The following is a 16232-nucleotide window of genomic DNA, read 5'->3' as shown; positions in this document are numbered from 1 at the left end:
TTTGGCAAATATTTTACAATTTAATTCCTTCTTTCTGAGGCTACGGAAGAATTAAGTTGGCGGAGGGGTGAGGTGGGGTATTGGGGGTATTGTGTACCGGAGAGGGGAATGTTGGAAATTAAAGATGAAATTTCAATGGACTTGCTTTAAAAAATAAGAGAGATGAAAAAGGCCTCTGACCCCAGCCCCCTCCCACCAAAATAAAAAGCCATTTTCACATTTCTCATTCCACTATCCAGAAGAGGCCACAGGGTATCAAGCAGCAGGCGAAACCTGGCAAATTTCACCGACAAAAAAGCCATTTGAGAGATGAAGAGGACATCCGAGGCTATTTCTAGTAGGGCCTGTTACGCTGATCGCTTCTGAAATCGTTCCTAGAAGGGAAATAGAAGGCGTTAGTTTGCTCGCGTGTCTACAAGCGGTCAGAATTCTGCTCCAGCACCTACTGCAGTCTCACGTGCTGTCTGCTTGCAGTAAGTCAGCCCCAAGTCCAGCTGCCGAGCACCACCTGGCTGGGGGCACTGGTGGACCCACCGGAAAAAGCAAAGATCCAGAGGCAACGACCATGGGAGAAAGGAAGGGGCTTGGTGTGGCCCTTAAGCTGCCAGCACCCGGTCCTTTGGAAGAGTTTGTAATACCTGCCCCCCAGTTTCTTGTCCCGCTCCTGAAATGGCAGAGGTTATGCCCATATACAGCTTTTGGACCGCATCCCTAGAATCGGAATCGACTGGCTTTCGAGCAAGGGAAACTTTTACCTAATTTAAAGGTTGGTGCCAGAGGTTCCCCATTTCTGTCCCAAATCTGGGAGAAGTGACCACCAGAACTGAAACAAGCCCTTTCTCCCCAACGGCTAGCAGAAGATCCTCATTAAATTTTTTAAAAGCTACAGAATCCTTTTTCTTTTTTTTTTACTGGCTCAACCCCAAAGACTGAAAGCCATCCCCACAGTTTAAGGGGAGCAGCGCAGTGTCTCAACGTTCTTGAGAGCTGATGTGTCAGCAAAGTGCATTTATTGCAGCATGACCTTTATTGCAGTTGGACCTGCAACTACTTCCAAACTGGCTCAAATCCTATTTCTAATGTCACAGCTTTCCAAGACATGCAAGGCTCTCTGTTAGCAATTGTCACAGCCCATCAGCTGCCTCAAAAGAACACTACACCTCCCAAGCTACTTTGAAAGAAGTCAGCCATGACCACTTTTGTGTGTGTGTGTGTGTGTGTGTGTGTGTGTGTGTGTGTGTGTCTGGCAAGAAGGAAGGTCCTCTAATTATTATGTACATAACAGAAAGGTCTGTAGAAGAGTGCGGCAGAACTGATCAATTTACAAACAAAATGGCACATTCTGAGCTACAACTGACTCTTCGGCTGGGGAACAGAGCACATTTTTTAAAAACGAGCGAGGGAACTCAAATGAGCTCTCGTCTTAATAAAGTGCCTGCTTTGAAATACACAAGGTTGTTTATAGTATACTAAAATTTTCTCACTGACACATATAAGCAAATAACTACTCCTTTGGGGTATCTTCAGAATGCCAAGGAGCCAGGGTCCACTGTACAGAATTGACATAAATATGAATCTAGCAACCAGTTTTCATCAGAATGCAACTCCACCCAAGTGCCCTGTGCACTGGTAAGAAAAAGAAAAACCATGATCTGGGCTGGAGAGTATCACTGGTCAAATCCCATCTTCACCACGAGCTCACTAGGGGATCTTAGCCAAGGCTGCTCTCTTCCACCCTCAAGGTTCCACCAGCAACATACCACCCAACTATACCGGTCTGTAGCAAAGACGGCAACACAATAGTTCATGTGAAGCGTTAGGAGCACTGCAACTTCAGCCCTACACAAATGCTAAGTACTATACTTCCAGAGGTATGTTTCATGATGTCACGCACCCAAGCAATTCCTTTCTACAGCCTATCACAGCAATTGCCAATATGGGTGAGAGCTGAGCCAAAGTTCTCCTTTCCTGAAGCAAACTTTTTTCAGCTGAGTGTTAGAAGAGTGTAGATTATCTGCCCTCGGAGGTATATTCCTGCATAAGTCATTTTTTTTAATTGGAGAGCCTCCTGACTGGCAGGTACCCAGTCAAGAGCAGAGACTCAGGCAGGGATATGCAGAGAGCCTCAAAAGGTCTCCCTTGATGCAGAGACAGGGCAGAATTTCTCACCCCCACCAGAGGAGGCATACTGGAAAGAAGCAGAGACTCCACTGAAGAAGATCATACTGACATGCAGCAGCCAGTCTCACTGATGGAAGGGGTCTTTGGCCCTCATGTTAGCCTTGACATTATTTAATTTTATCTTTGTGGCTCATCAACAGCTGTGACACACAAGGGCACTCTAGCACACCACTGTGGTCCCCCATAGCACATACTTCTATTGTTCTGAAATTCAGCACGTACCTTCCTCCCATTTTGCCACCAAAGCCGCCTCGGCCACCACGGCCTCGGAACCCCCTATCGCCACCAAAGCCACCTCTGCCACGGAAGTCTGCAAGAGGGGACCACAAGAGGAGAAACATGGGGATGCATGCTCAATGCTGCAGTATCCACATCCAGCACTGGTTGGTTATTCGCTTACCTCCTCCTCCCGGGGGACGAGAGTCTTCCGGCCTAGGCTCGTTACACTGATTGCAGGAATTCCGGCGGGCAAAATTCATGTTACCGCAAGTCCTGAGAGAAAGGAGAATCCCCATTTCAACAACTGCTTTTGCGGGGGAAGAGGAGGACCTGGCTTGGCAAGAGGTCACTGCAAACCAGGGTTTCTTGGAGGTCTGAAGTTCATAACTTCTATCTAGCAGCCACGTGTGGCCTCTGTGCAGACCAAAATGTCAGCACTGTGGGATCAAACGGGGCTACACGGGTCTCCACAAACCAGGAGAACACTAGGCTTGCAGAAAAATACCATTTGTTTTAAAACACCAGAGGCTGTAACCCTCTGTCAACATTAAGAGCAACGTCCAGGCATGCACATGCAGAGGTCATTTCGGGGGGGATCGCAGTTCCCCCGGGTGAGGTACGGGGGGCGGGGCACACGACGAAGCCCGCCCCGCCCCGTTTCCGGCCCTCATTCAGCCAGGAGGAGGCAGGAGAAGAGGGAGGATAAGTTGCTTCCTCCCTGCCTCTCCCCACCCCTGCCTGCCTGGGGCCAGGGAGGGCCTTCGTGGGTCTTCCTTGCCCCCCCGCCGGCCTTGCAGGTTCACCGCCGGGCCCCTCATGGGGCTCGGCAGTGGAGCTGCAAGGCCGGCGGCAGAGGCCGGGACCGTTGGGGGCGGGGTGTGTGGCCTTATGACACACTTCCGGTGATGTCAGGGGGGTGGCATATGCTAATGAGTTATGCTAATGAGTTCCCCTAGCTCTTTTCCTACGAAACGACCCCTGCGCACATGTATCTAAAAAATAACGCATGGAGCATTTCAGGTATCTGCAGCATTCCAAAATGGGGCTCAACATGACATAGCTGTCACCAGGAAAGGGGTGGGGGAAGAGAAGCACAGGTCAGGGAGAGGACACCATGGGATTGCTGGAGGAGGAAGAAAAGGGGTGTGTGTGTGTGTGTGTGTGTGTGTGTGAAATTAGCAAGCGATGGGGAGGAAAGGAAGCAGATTCCAAGCCAGCAGGGCAGGACGGAAGAGAAGCAGAGCTGAAGGCCGTTGGGAGAGTGGGAGATTTTCTCTCTCCCATCTTTGTAGGTCCTTCCTTGTTAATATACACTCTGAACCTTTTCCTTTCCCTTTTCCAGTTTTAGATCATTTTGTGAAGCTGCCGCCGAGTCAATAGAGAGGGGCTGATAAAATTAGGAGCCATGGCACAATGGCAGACCACAAGCTTTGGGGTTCAATCCCTGGCACCTCCAGTTAAAGGGACTCAGGAAGCAGGAGGTGGGAAAGACCACTTGGGGAGGGGACCCCTATCAGTGATGGCACACAGCACCAGGTAGATGAGCTGAACATATACTTTGTATGCTAACCATGTCATGCACCACGCTATTGATTCCAGGGCGGCATTAAGGGAAAGGACTTACGGATTCGGGCAAACCCAGTCTCCACTCTTGGGTTCTCCGCCTTGGCCTCGGAAGCCCCCACCTCTTCCAAAGCCCCCTCCTCGCGAACCTGCAGGAACAACAACAAAGCAAGGCAGGGCAGCAGTGCCATGAAGACTTGGATGTTAAGGTCAGACCGGACAGGCCTCTGATCGTTCTCTCCCTTGACGACAGCTAGGTCATTGTTTTATTTAGGGATATGTGAACTGCCTCTCTGAAATGTATTCAAAGCAGCTAAACAGAACCTCCATGACCGGGGGCAGTGCATCTCTTGACCAGAGGCTGGAGAAGGGCTATTGCATCAAGACTGGTTTGTGAACTTCCTAGGGGTATGCGATTGGCCACTGTGGGAAACAGGGATGCTGGACTAGAGAAGACCTTTGGTCAGATTCCAAAGAGGTCTCCTTACATTCATTGCACAAATTCCTTCATTTAGAACCAAACTTGCCCAAACCGTTTCTCTCACCCTGCTCAGCCACTTCATTAAAGCCTTGTTCCCACATTCTCTTGTCACACCCCACCTCCCTTCTCGGCAGCCATCCATCCTGTGGCTTGGCAGAGAAAGAACGAGAGAGTGAAGCTCTTTCCAATGGCCTGCTTTCACCAATTTATATTGGATATTTCTCTGTGAACTGACTTTCCCGTTAGAAAAGAAATACAGGAAATCAATGTACGCAATAAGGATGTTCTCGAAAGCATGGTATAGCGGTTAGAGAACCAGTCTGGGATCTGTGAGATCCATGGCTGAATCCCCACTCTGCCATGCAAGCTTGCTGGGTGCACTTGGAGCAGTCACACCTTCCCAGCCTAACCCACCTCACAGGGTTGTTGTGAGAATAACACCGAGAAGAGGGAGAAGGTTGCAAGTTGCTTTGAGTCACCAAATAAATAATTTTGTCAAAAAAGATCCTCTTGCTGCCTTTCACAACTCTTTGAGGCCACAATTTATTTACAATAATTGTTATGTTCTGCCTTTCTTCTGTTGTGGAACTCAAGACGGCACAGAAGAGAGTTTATCTGGAGGTCTCCTATCCAGGAAACAACCAGTTCCAGCCCAGTTTCAGCAAACTGGGTGCATTACATAAGAATACAAGAGAAGCCATGCTGGATCAGGCCAATGGCCCACCTAGTCCAATACTCTGTGTCACACAGTGGCCAAAACCCTGGTGCCATCAGGAGATCCACCAGCATAGCCAGAACTCCAGAAGCCTCCCCACTGTTGCCCCCCCCCCCAGCACCAAGAATACAGAGCATCATTGCCCCAGACATAGTGTTCCATCTATACCCTGTGGCTAATAGCCACTGAAGGACCTCTGCTCCGTATCTTTATCATGCTTCTTAACCATCCGCTGGAACCACTACTATAACATAAGAACATAAGAGACGCCAATGTTGGATCAGGCCAAAGGCCCATCCAGCCCAACACTCTGTATCACACAGTGGCCAGAAATACCAGTGCCATCAGGGATCCACCAGTGGGGCCAGGACATTAGAAGCCCTCCCACTGTTGACCCCCCCAAGCACCAAGAAGACAGAGCATCACTTGCCCCAGAGCCCCTATCTATTTGTTGTTGTTGTTGTTCAGTCGCACAGTCGAGTCCGACTCTTCGCGACCCCACGGACGAGCTCTCTCCAGGCCCTCCGGTCTTCTGCCGTCCTCTGAAGTTGGCTCAACTTCATGTTCGTTGCATCGATGACACTGTCTAACCATCTCATCCTTTGCCGTCCCCGTCTTCTTTGACCTTCAATCTTTCCAAGCATCAGGGTCTTCTCCAGTGAGTGCTCCCTTCTCATTTGGTGGCCAAAGTATTTGAGCTTCAGTTTCATTATCTGGCCTTCCAGGGAACAGTCAGGGTTGATTTCTTTGAGGATTGACTGATTTGTTCTTCTTGCAGTCCAAGGGACTCTCAAGAGTCTCCTCCAGCACCATAGTTCAAAAGAATCTATTCTTCGGCGCTCGCCTGCTCTTTCCCATGCATAATCTTATAAACCTCGATCATGTCACCCCTCAGTTGTTGTGTCTCCAAGCTAAAGAGCCATAAGCGCTTTAACCTTTCTTCATAGGGAAAGTGTTCCAACCCTTTTATCATTCGAGTTACCCTTTTCTGCACTTTTTCCAAAGCTATAATATCCTTTTTAAGGTGTGGTGACCAGAACTGCACACAGTATTCCAAATGAGGTCGCACCATTGATTTATATAGGGACATTATGGTATTGGCTGATCTGTTTTCAATACCCTTCCTAATAATCCCCAGCATAGCATTGGCCTTTTTTATTGCAGTCACACACTGTGCCCCAGCTTGCAAGAGGCATCAACTGCAGCTGCCTGTGTCAAATTTAAAGATGTGGCCAAAACACCCCACCACGTTCTTTCCCAGGCTCTGAACGGGTGCCCTGGCCGTTCATAGGTCAGTCACTGCCACCAGCTTCAATATACCAAAGAGATATCTGCACCGATGAGTAAGCAGTCACAAAGGCCCCCACACTTCTGGCATTCTGCAAACTAACATAATTGTTCAGGAGGACAGTTTCATAAAGCCAACAGGACTGATATTATGGTGCAATAAGGTGATTTAATAAAGGATACAAGACTGTGTACCACACTAATACTTATAGTATGTATTATCTGTTTGCTGTATGTATTATCTTGTTCTCACCACACTGGGTTCTACCTGTGCAATTCCAATTTGTGGCATTGTTGATCCTTAACACATGGAATTCACTGCCACAGGAGGTGGTGGCGGCTACAAGCATGAACAGCTTCAGGAGGGAATTAGATAAGCATATGGAGCAGAAGTCCATCAGTGGCTACTAGCCACAAGGTATAGATAGGGACTCTGGGGCAAGGGATACTCTGTATTCTTGGTGCTTGGGAGGGGGGCAACAGTGGGAGGGCTCCTAGTGTCCTGGCCCCACTGCTGGACCTCCTGAAGGCCCCTGGTGTTTTTGGCCACTGTGTGACAGAGAGTTGGACTGGATGGGCCATTGGCCTGATCCAGCATTGGCTTCTCTTATGTTCTTATGCTTTACTTTCTGATTTCTGTAATCCTATTCCTATTATTTCACTTATAAGATGTTTTATTCTATCGATTGCACCAACTTGCATTGTGTGCTCTGCCCTGTGTCTCAATGAAAAAGGAGAACTATAAAAATATCATTAATACATAAATAGATTTATTTGTTGCTACCTCGGCGTCCACCACCACCACCACCTCCTCCGCCTCCTCGAATGAATTCAGGCCGTCTCGTTGCAAAAGAAACCTTGATAACACTGCCATTGAATTCCTTTCCTGGAGGAAGAAAAAGGGAAGCAGGGGAGATGAGCCCTCAGTGGGTTTGCCACAGCAGAAGCAATTTTAAAAATGGGAAAGAAGCCTGGAGCCCTACTGAGAAAGGCAACCATGAGAGCCCTCAGATAGAGAACTGAGACGGGCACTTTGGGCTTCCCCATTCACAGAACACCTAGGCAAAGTATATATTTGGGTAGAAGAAGCAGGGAGAAACAAGAGGTTGGGCAAGAAGGAAAAGGCTTCCCTTGAAACTCAAGTCTTCCAGCCAAGCTTCCTGGCTCCGTAGAGGTAGTAGGGAAAACCACCACAAACCCTCATGACTGCCATTAATTAATTACTGGGAATTACCTAACCATTTTATTATCAGTTGCTGTAGATTTCCCAGGTTGTATGGCCGTGGTCTTGGCATTGTAGGACCTGCCGTTTCGCCAGTAGCTGTGACTGGCATCCTCAGGAGTATAACACAGAAAGATGGAGTACTCTCTGTGTCAAGGTGAGAAGAAAAATGGTAGGCAGGTAATTTATATCTACTCAGGAAGGTGGGGTAGGGCTGAGTCATTATCTTGTAGGAGTTCCCCAGGCTGTGAATATGCTAATGGAGGAGCTTTCCTGAGGAGGTTCTTTTCTATATGGATTGTTTCCTGAGGAGGTTCTTTTGCATGTGGATTCTAATCTAATGTACAACTGTTGTATATATGGTTCAAAATAATAAAAAACACTTATTTGAAAGAAAGAAAAAACAGGACAACAGTGCATGAACACATATGTTTGGCTAAAGTACAGAAAAGGGAAGGTCTTACCATCAAACCAGTCAATTGCTGCCTTAGCAGAAGGAGGATCATCAAAAGACACTGTTGCTTCCCCCTTTGGCTTGCCAGTATCCTTGTCTGTGTAGAGGTTTATCATAAGCTTGCCTGTCTTTTTATTAGTCTGTGAAGGGAGTCGGGGGAGAGATACACCAAGGTAAATGGCATTTTCTTGCTTTCAGTGCTCGGTTTCTCTTTGCACACCAGAAATATACAAAAACTGCAGCAGAATCCTGTGCTGCCCCATGAATGGTGAGGAACTAGCAGAATGGGCACCATTTATTCAGGCATGAGACCTCATGAGTCAGTGTTCATTTCTTCAAAGCGCACACTGGAATAAATGTTTGCCTTTTAAGGTGCCGCTGGGTTCTAGTTTTATTTTGCTAAAATAGACGGACACAGGTGCTCCTTTGGAATTCAGATTTCTACCCAGCAGCTCCAGCATTCAGTAGCTCCCCCTCATTTTAGCTTCGTTGCCTGCCACTCCCCACCCCTCCTTAAATTCTTTATGCTTTACTTACCTTAATAATACCTATTTGCTTGAAATACTCAGCCACTTGATCGGCTGAAACATCATCTCCGAGTCCTTGCACAAAGATGGTGTTGTTGTCAGAGTTATCAGATTCCGAATCTAGATTAACGGGGAGATAAGTTATTTTTTTAAATCAAAACGGCATTTGGGGGTTAGCCGAAAAGATCTGTTTCAGGACGCCTGGAATCAAAGCCCAACCGCTGTTTCACGTGTAAAACCAAAAAGCTCTGGCAACTCCCTGTGGTGGGCAGCTTTGAATACACACTGGAAAGCAAAGCTGTAGTGATACAGGACCTGCAGCCTTTGATTCCAGCAGAATCCCAAAACACATCCTTAGAGAGAAGACAGAAAGTCGCACTGGAAAAGACCTATATGAGTGCAGTGTTACCTTTCCAGCCTCTAGTACTCAAGAGGTATACTGCCCCTGCACATGGAGGTTTCAGTCTTAATCACAGCTAACAAGCATCTCTGACTTGTCCTCAACAAGGAAGTCTAAGCTCCACTTTTAACCACCCAAATTGCCATACATTGTGGTAACGAGTGCCACAAGCTGATTTTGTGCTGTGTGAAGTAATTTCTTCCATCTGTCCTGAACCTACTGATCACTGAATGATGCCCACTCCACCCCATCAGCCCCTAGTTCTATTATTATAAGGTGCACTCCCTATTTTAAGCCAAAGCAGAGAACCAATGACTACAAATATATCTCTATAGACATGCTTTGCATTTGACAGAATACAAGACCATAGGTAAAGGTAAAGGTTCCCTTGCTCGAAAGCCAGTCGAATCCGACTCTAGGGTTGCGGTGCTCATCTCAGTTTCAAAGCCAAAGAGCCAGCGCTGTCCGAAGACGTTTCCGTGGTCATGTGGCCGGCATGACTAAACACCAAGGCGCACGGAACGCTGTTACCTTCCCACCAAAGTGGTACCTATTTATCTACTTGCAATTTCTTGCTTTCGAACTGCTAGGTTGGCAGGAGCTGGAACTAGAGACGGGAGCTCACTCCGTCTTGCGGCACCCCGGTCTCGAACTGCTGAACTACTGACCTTCCACAGCCTGCAGTTCAGCGTCTTAACCACTTGAGCCACCGCAGCTCCTCAAGACCATAGGCTTCGCCAAAAAGGTACGAGAGAGGTGGGCTCATGCAGGTGTTCTGAGTGGCGGCTCCAAGCATACAAGGCAGCAAGGGAGAAAGGGAAGAGGAGACCATGGGACAGCCAAGGGTGGTGCAGGCAGTGATATGATCAGGATACTAGAACAGGGAGGTAAGGAGGAATGAGGCCATGAAGGAAAGGAGTTTTTATGCAGAGGGGAGGAGCTAACAGGAAACCAATGGAGGAAGCCTTCCAGTGGGGACCTCATGTGGTCTGAACAACACGAGAAGTGAATGACTTTGGTGGTGGTAAAAGGTAAAGGTAAAGGTTCCCTTGCTCGAAAGCCAGTCGAATCCGACTCTAGGGTTGCGGTGCTCATCTCTGTTTCAAAGCCGAAGAGCCAGCGCTGTCCGAAGACGTTTCCGTGGTCATGTGGCCGGCATGACTAAACACCAAGGCGCACGGAATGCTGTTACCTTCCCACCGAAGTGGTCCCTATTTATCTACTTGCAATTTCTTGCTTTCGAACTGCTAGGTTGGCAGGAGCTGGAACTAGAGACGGGAGCTCACCCTGTCTTGCGGCACCCGGGTCTCGAACCACTGAACTACTGACCTTCCACAGCCTGCAGTTCAGCGTCTTAACCACTTGAGCCACCGCAGCTCCTATGGTGGTGGAGTGCTGGGCAAAGGTGAAAGGGGGCCAAGGAGTGACAACAGGAGGCCAGAGAGGGGGAATTTGCAGCAGCCAAGGCAAGAAGAACTGGTCAGGCTGCTTTTTTGCTTACCAGCATCTGACTTTGGACCGTAATCCCTTTGACCTGAAGAAAGGAGTCAAACAGAGAAAAGCAAAGGGTAATTGAACAAATACAGAAGTCATGCAAAACTATTTTTCATCAACATTACTTGATGTTGAAAGAAAGATGGGGGGGGGAGATATGCAGCACTTAGAAAACCAAAACAAGATTCAGAAGACCATTGTGATTAAACAATCATCTGACAGAAGGTGTCACAGTCTTTCATGTTTGCAGACTGCAGTCAGGTTTACACTGGTGGTCATCTTGCAAGGGCGGGCTGGCCATGGACAGCAAGAACTCTCAAGCTGGTATGCAGCGCTCGGAGGACATCTGGGTATGCCCATCCAGTGGCAAGCAAGAATCAGGACAAAAAAAAAAACGTTTTTCATGCAGCCGGGGGAAAAAAAAGAAAACGAAAAGGTTTATTTTTAATGCATAAAGACCAAATCTTTTTTTTTTGTTTCAAAAACAATCCCACCCTTGGCCAAAAGAGGGGTAAACAAAACAAACTTTTCTAACACACCATAACATGGCATTTGGTGGCTTTTAAGAAAGATCTTATTTCTTTTTAATCTAGAGAAGTTCCACTGAGGGAGGTTTGAAGTTGTCGGGTTTGGGCTTTTTCCCCCCATTTTGTTTCAAAATGCTTGGCACTTACCACCAAAATTTTTGGAGCCCCCTCGGTCACCACCACTGCAGAGGAAAAATTGAAGAAGTGATTTCTCCCTTAAGTCTCTACAAGCCGAGCCCAGAGGCTCGAAAGCGACACTTAATTTTTGAAAGCTACTGCAAAGTTGTTAAGAATCATCAAACACTCCTGGGTGCTGGTCCGGTGATAACTCGGCCAACAGCTCCTTCCCAGGGGAGACCTGCTGGTCTCATCAGTCAAACAAAAGAAGCTATGCAGTATGCACAAGTATCCCCACCTCTCCTCTGGACCCCACAATCCCTGCAGACAAACTGAGACTTGGGATGCATGCAAGATGTATGCATGAAGGCTGGGAGTCACATGGTTGGATCCAGCGCTTTCTGCCTATACAGCAAGTTGGTAGGAAAAAATGTTTTTGCTTACCCTTTCATTACAGCCCCAAGAAAAGCTGTTCCTGAAGGTTGGGGAGCCCCCAGAACAGCAGATGTGGTAGAGGAAGAGGGTGCAGCCAAAATGGGCAAACTACCATACGCAGTTTCTTTGTTATGGCTAATTTACATAACCTGAAGGGGGGGGAGATATACGTGCCCTAGTAAAAATGGAACTGTTCTCCAAAGTAGCTCCTTTGAACCAGCATCTGCACATGCTAGACAAGAAGTGTCCACGCTAAGCAGGGGTCATTTCGTAGAAAAAGAGCTAGGGGAACTCATTAGCATAACTCATTAGCATATGCCACACCCCCTGACATCAGGGGCCCGGCGGTGGACCTGCAAGGCCAGCGGGAGTGCGAGGAAGCCCTGCAAAGGCCCTCCCTGGCCCCAGGCAGGCAGGGGTGGGGAGAGGCGGGGAAGAAGCAACTTACCCTCCCTCTTCTCCTGCCTCCTCCTGGCTGAATGAGGGCTGGAAGCGGGGCGGCCGGAAGTAGCGGGCGGGGCTTCGTCATGTGCCCCGCCCCCTGCACCTCACCCGGGGGAACTGCGTTCCCCCGCGATCCCCCCCGAAATGACCTCTGACGCTAAGTACATTAAAAAAAATGCTGATTCCTCAGATCACTTACCGCTAATCGGTTCCCTAAAGAGTTCCCCCTTTGACCACTCTATCTACAAGAACATCTGCATTCTGTTGGGTAAAGCAATATAATGTCTTAATAGCCAACGACACGCAAGAACCCCTAAACTGCACAATTGGGGGGAGGGGGGTTACTTTTGAAGACTGGTGAAGATGCTTTCCTGTTAAGAGATTATAACTATGTGCTCATTCTTCTAAGGTAAAAAATTATGCACTTGGATGCTTTGTGAGATGAGAAGACTGAAATTCAAGCTGCTCACTATAGTTTTGTGATCTGGTTTTCTGAAGGTTTGCTTTCTCAAGTTTATGGAGGTACCAGCCTCATTCTATCCTCCTTAAGAATTAATGAATGTTTCAGTTAAAGTGAAGAAATAGTAAAACGTGTCATTTTTTTTTAATTCCAAGCCCTTTCCCTTCATTGCCCTCGTACATCAGAACAGACAGGAGCAAAAGACTAATTCATCTCTGACTTCAGGATACCCCCCCAGTAAGTGATTTATTTATTTTTAGCAGCAAACTTTAATGCTTTCTCTGATACGTATTTCAGGCCTTCCTTTCAGGTGTAACCACAAAGCAGTAGGTCCAACTTAAACCCAACAGAAAGCCAGGCTAGGGATCACGCACAGGACTGCCGTTTCAGTGCAGGAAGAATGAGAGGCGCGAGTTTCCCATCTGAGACATCTTGAGACGAGCAAGTCCGGACGCCACAAACCTCTGCTCATAAATGTGGACATTTCTCATTCTTAGTGACAGGGAACTAGATGTGGTCTAAAAAGAGCCTAGCCGTTCACTGGGCATGAGAGAAGGTTTAAATTTAGAGTTACTGACACACACCAAGAACTGTGCCACGCTGCAAAACTGCTATTTTAATCCACATGGGCTACTGGCCTAAACTATGCCCCCTCCCCCTCTACGTGTAAATCTCCTCCCATACCCCAAATAAGCTACAAAGCAGTCTTGGGCGACAGCTTCTCTTTGCTCTGCCTGCATTTTGCCACCTCCACGAATGGCTTCCTGCTACCTGCCTGGCAACCCCATTTGCTAGAAAGACAATAAGGCTCCCACGTCGCCTGGCAGAGCATCTTCAACCGACAGGGCCCACGGGATAGGTGGCGAGTCCTTCCCCAGCGGTATGGCTGGGACCAGCTTGCTAACTACGGCGGCCGCCTACAACAGCATGCATTGTGCACCATTTTGCTGCTGCGCTTTCTCTCTATAGCCTTCTGTAGCGGGACTTTCCCCGCAGAAAAAAAGGAGTCTTAAGGATTAGCACTCCCTTCCATGCAACTCCACGACTCTTCCCAAGACTCATTTCCCAGGAATGCCTCACTGAAACTCCGGACTGCTCAGAGCAGCCCTGCTTCCCAGGACTTATGAAGCCACCTTATCCCAAAAGTCAGATCACTGGTCAACCGAGCCTGGTGTTGACCATTTCAGGGCGTAGCTGTGTCAGTCTGCAGTAGAGCAGCTAGATTCAAGTCCAGCAGCACCTTAGAGACTGACAAGATTCCGGAGGTATAAGCTTTCAAGAGTCAACGCTCTCTTCATCCCACAGAGCCCCACCATTATCTTTGATTCTCAAAAGCTTATACCTCCAAAATGATGTTGGTCTCTAAGGTGCTAGGTAAAGGTAAAGGTTTCCCTTGCTCGAAAAGCCAGTCGAATCCGACTTTAGGGATGTGGCGCTCATCTCCGTTTCCAAGCCGAAGAGCCAGCGCTGTCCGAAGACGTTTCCGTGGTCATGTGGCCAGCATTAGACGCTGAGGCGCACGGAACGCTGTTACCTTCCCACCGAAGCGGTACCTATTTATATACTTGCAATTTCTTGCTTTCGAACTGCTAGGTTGGAAGGAGCTAGGACCAGAGACGGGAGCTCACTCCGTCATACGGCACACTCGGGTCTCGAACTGCTGAACTACCGACCTTCCAGCCTGCAGTTCAGCGTCTTAACCACTGGACTCAAATCTAGTGAGCCCAGAGTTGGGCACGCAGACTGGTAGTGGCTAGCAAGGCAAGAGGGCCGTTTCCCAGCCCTGCTATCAGAGGTCCAGATCCAACACCCTACATGTGAGGCCTGTGCTCGACACCACTGAGAGCCAGTTTGGTGTAGTGGTTAAGTGCGCGGACTCTAATCTGGGAAAACCGGGTTTGATTCCCCACTCCTCCACTTGCACCTGGCTGGATGACCCTGGGCAAGCTGTAGTTCTGATAAGAGCTGTTCTTGAAAAAGAGCAGTTTCTGTCAAGAGCTCTCTCAGCCCCACCTCCCCCCCAGGGTGTCTGCTGCGGGGAGGGGAAGGGAAAGGAATTTATAAGCTGCTCTGAGACTCCTTCGGGTAGTGAAGGGCGGGGTATAAATCCAATCTCTTCTTCTTCTTCTTCTTCTTCTTCTTCTTCTATGGGCCCTCAGTATATAAAGGAAATTCAAACTTACATTTAGAAAGTCAGTCAAGCAAGGGCTTAAGTGAGAGCCAGTTTGGTGTAGTGGTTAAGTGTGCGGACTCTAATCTGGGAGAACCGGGTTTGATTCCCCACTCCTCCACTTGCACCTGCTGATGTGACCTTGGGTCAGTCACAAGTTCTGGCACAGCTGTCCTTGAAAAAGAGCAGTCTGTGTCCGAGCTCTCTCAGCCCCACCCACCTCACAGGGTGCCTGTTGTGGGGAGGGGAAGGGAAAGGAGTTTGTAAGCCGCTCTGAGACTCTGAGTGAAGGGCGGGGTATAAATCCAATCTCTTCTTCTTCTTCTTGATGGGGGAACAAGCAAAAGAGATCCATAAATAAGGCAAAAGTAAAAGTGCAGCTGGGCTGGATGTAATGGAACACCTGGGATCACTTGCCTCGTTTCCCACAGAGGGCCACGCCTGTTCCCCTGACCCATAAATTAACACATAAGTGTCTCTTGACGACATCCCACAAGACCGTTTGTTAGTCAAAATGATTTCCCAGTAAACGGTTGCTCTTTGCTTAGCATCTCGGGCCGAGGAGCCAACAGAGCTTCCATTTTACACAGGTTCCCTTTAACATTCCTGTCACTCCATCTCAACCACCCACTGTCATCCCGAAGATTTTTCATTGGATCCACATTCTGACAGACAGCTGCTCTGTGCTGATTCAAAATCATCTGTAATAGACGCAGGCAGAGGTGCCTTGTGCACAGTAACATATTCCAGATTCTGTCACCACGCCTTCTTTCCTGGACTGTAATTCTTCGATGGGCACGTAGGACAGCTCGACTTCAGCATGCTTGTCATGTGGATCCAGCGTGGTCCAAGTAGACCCAGCATTCTAACCTGTTTAGAAGAGCAGCCTCCACTCCTAAATCAGCAAGACAACCTTTAATTCTTCCAGCTTTGGACAGAGAAAGACAACCCCCCCACCATGAACTCTAAGGGCTTCCACTTTCCCTCCCACCTTCAAAGTCATTTGCTTAAACTTCACAAAGGCTGTTCCTAGAGCTGTGAATAGCAGCAGCACTGTATTTCACGTTGCCAGGCAACGAAGCTTTCATCAAACTCTGAGTAGGAAAAACAGAAAGCTCAACTCCCATCAGAACAGAGCGCCTTAAGCATCGCTCAAGACCAGGATGCACCTGACACTGCAACCTTGGCCCTCCATTAAGCTACCAGGATCAAGCATTTTCCTTTCTAAGTAGAGTCAGAACACCTTCTCCTCTAACCCCTCTCACATCTCACAGTACACTACTTTAACAATGAAGAATAAATCCCAGAGCATCCACTCTGGAATCTGACCACTCGGTGAGAATGGTTTGTTTTCCGATGCTGCTTGCAATTACGAGGAATGAAAAGCTACTAGGTGTTGTGCAGCAGCTTAAGAGAATCTGCTAGATGCTCAAGCCAAACCCTGATCTGAGACAAACGGCCTTCTCTCAGCCTCAGCCCAACACCTGCAATACTGGGATAATTGTGCTGGCTCACCTTACAGGGCTGTTGTTAAGG

At 48.2% G+C, this 16232-nt stretch overlaps 1 protein-coding gene across 2 annotated transcripts in view; it reads right to left on the bottom strand.

Annotated features, from left to right (window-relative positions):
* The window catches only part of TAF15 (TATA-box binding protein associated factor 15), a 29798-nt gene continuing 13566 nt past the window's right edge, over positions 1-16232 (bottom strand). The window contains exons 8-16 of one of the 2 annotated variants that reach the window (XM_015408047.1): positions 11218-11252; positions 10551-10583; positions 8660-8769; positions 8133-8262; positions 7231-7332; positions 4025-4112; positions 2582-2673; positions 2404-2491; positions 1-374 (exon numbers count right to left, since the gene is read on the bottom strand). In XM_015408047.1, the coding sequence (XP_015263533.1) occupies positions 335-374; positions 2404-2491; positions 2582-2673; positions 4025-4112; positions 7231-7332; positions 8133-8262; positions 8660-8769; positions 10551-10583; positions 11218-11252 (718 nt within the window). In that variant the 3' untranslated portion in view covers positions 1-334. The remainder of the gene's footprint in view (positions 375-2403; positions 2492-2581; positions 2674-4024; positions 4113-7230; positions 7333-8132; positions 8263-8659; positions 8770-10550; positions 10584-11217; positions 11253-16232) is intronic. The other variant, XM_015408046.1, reaches the window with a different exon arrangement.

This window comes from Gekko japonicus, unplaced genomic scaffold (assembly GCF_001447785.1).
Source record: "Gekko japonicus isolate JY-2015 unplaced genomic scaffold, Gekko_japonicus_V1.1 scaffold1, whole genome shotgun sequence".
NCBI lineage: Eukaryota > Metazoa > Chordata > Lepidosauria > Squamata > Gekkonidae > Gekko > Gekko japonicus.
Note: the sequence above shows the minus strand (reverse complement) of the source record. Positions and strands in the feature narration are given on the sequence as shown.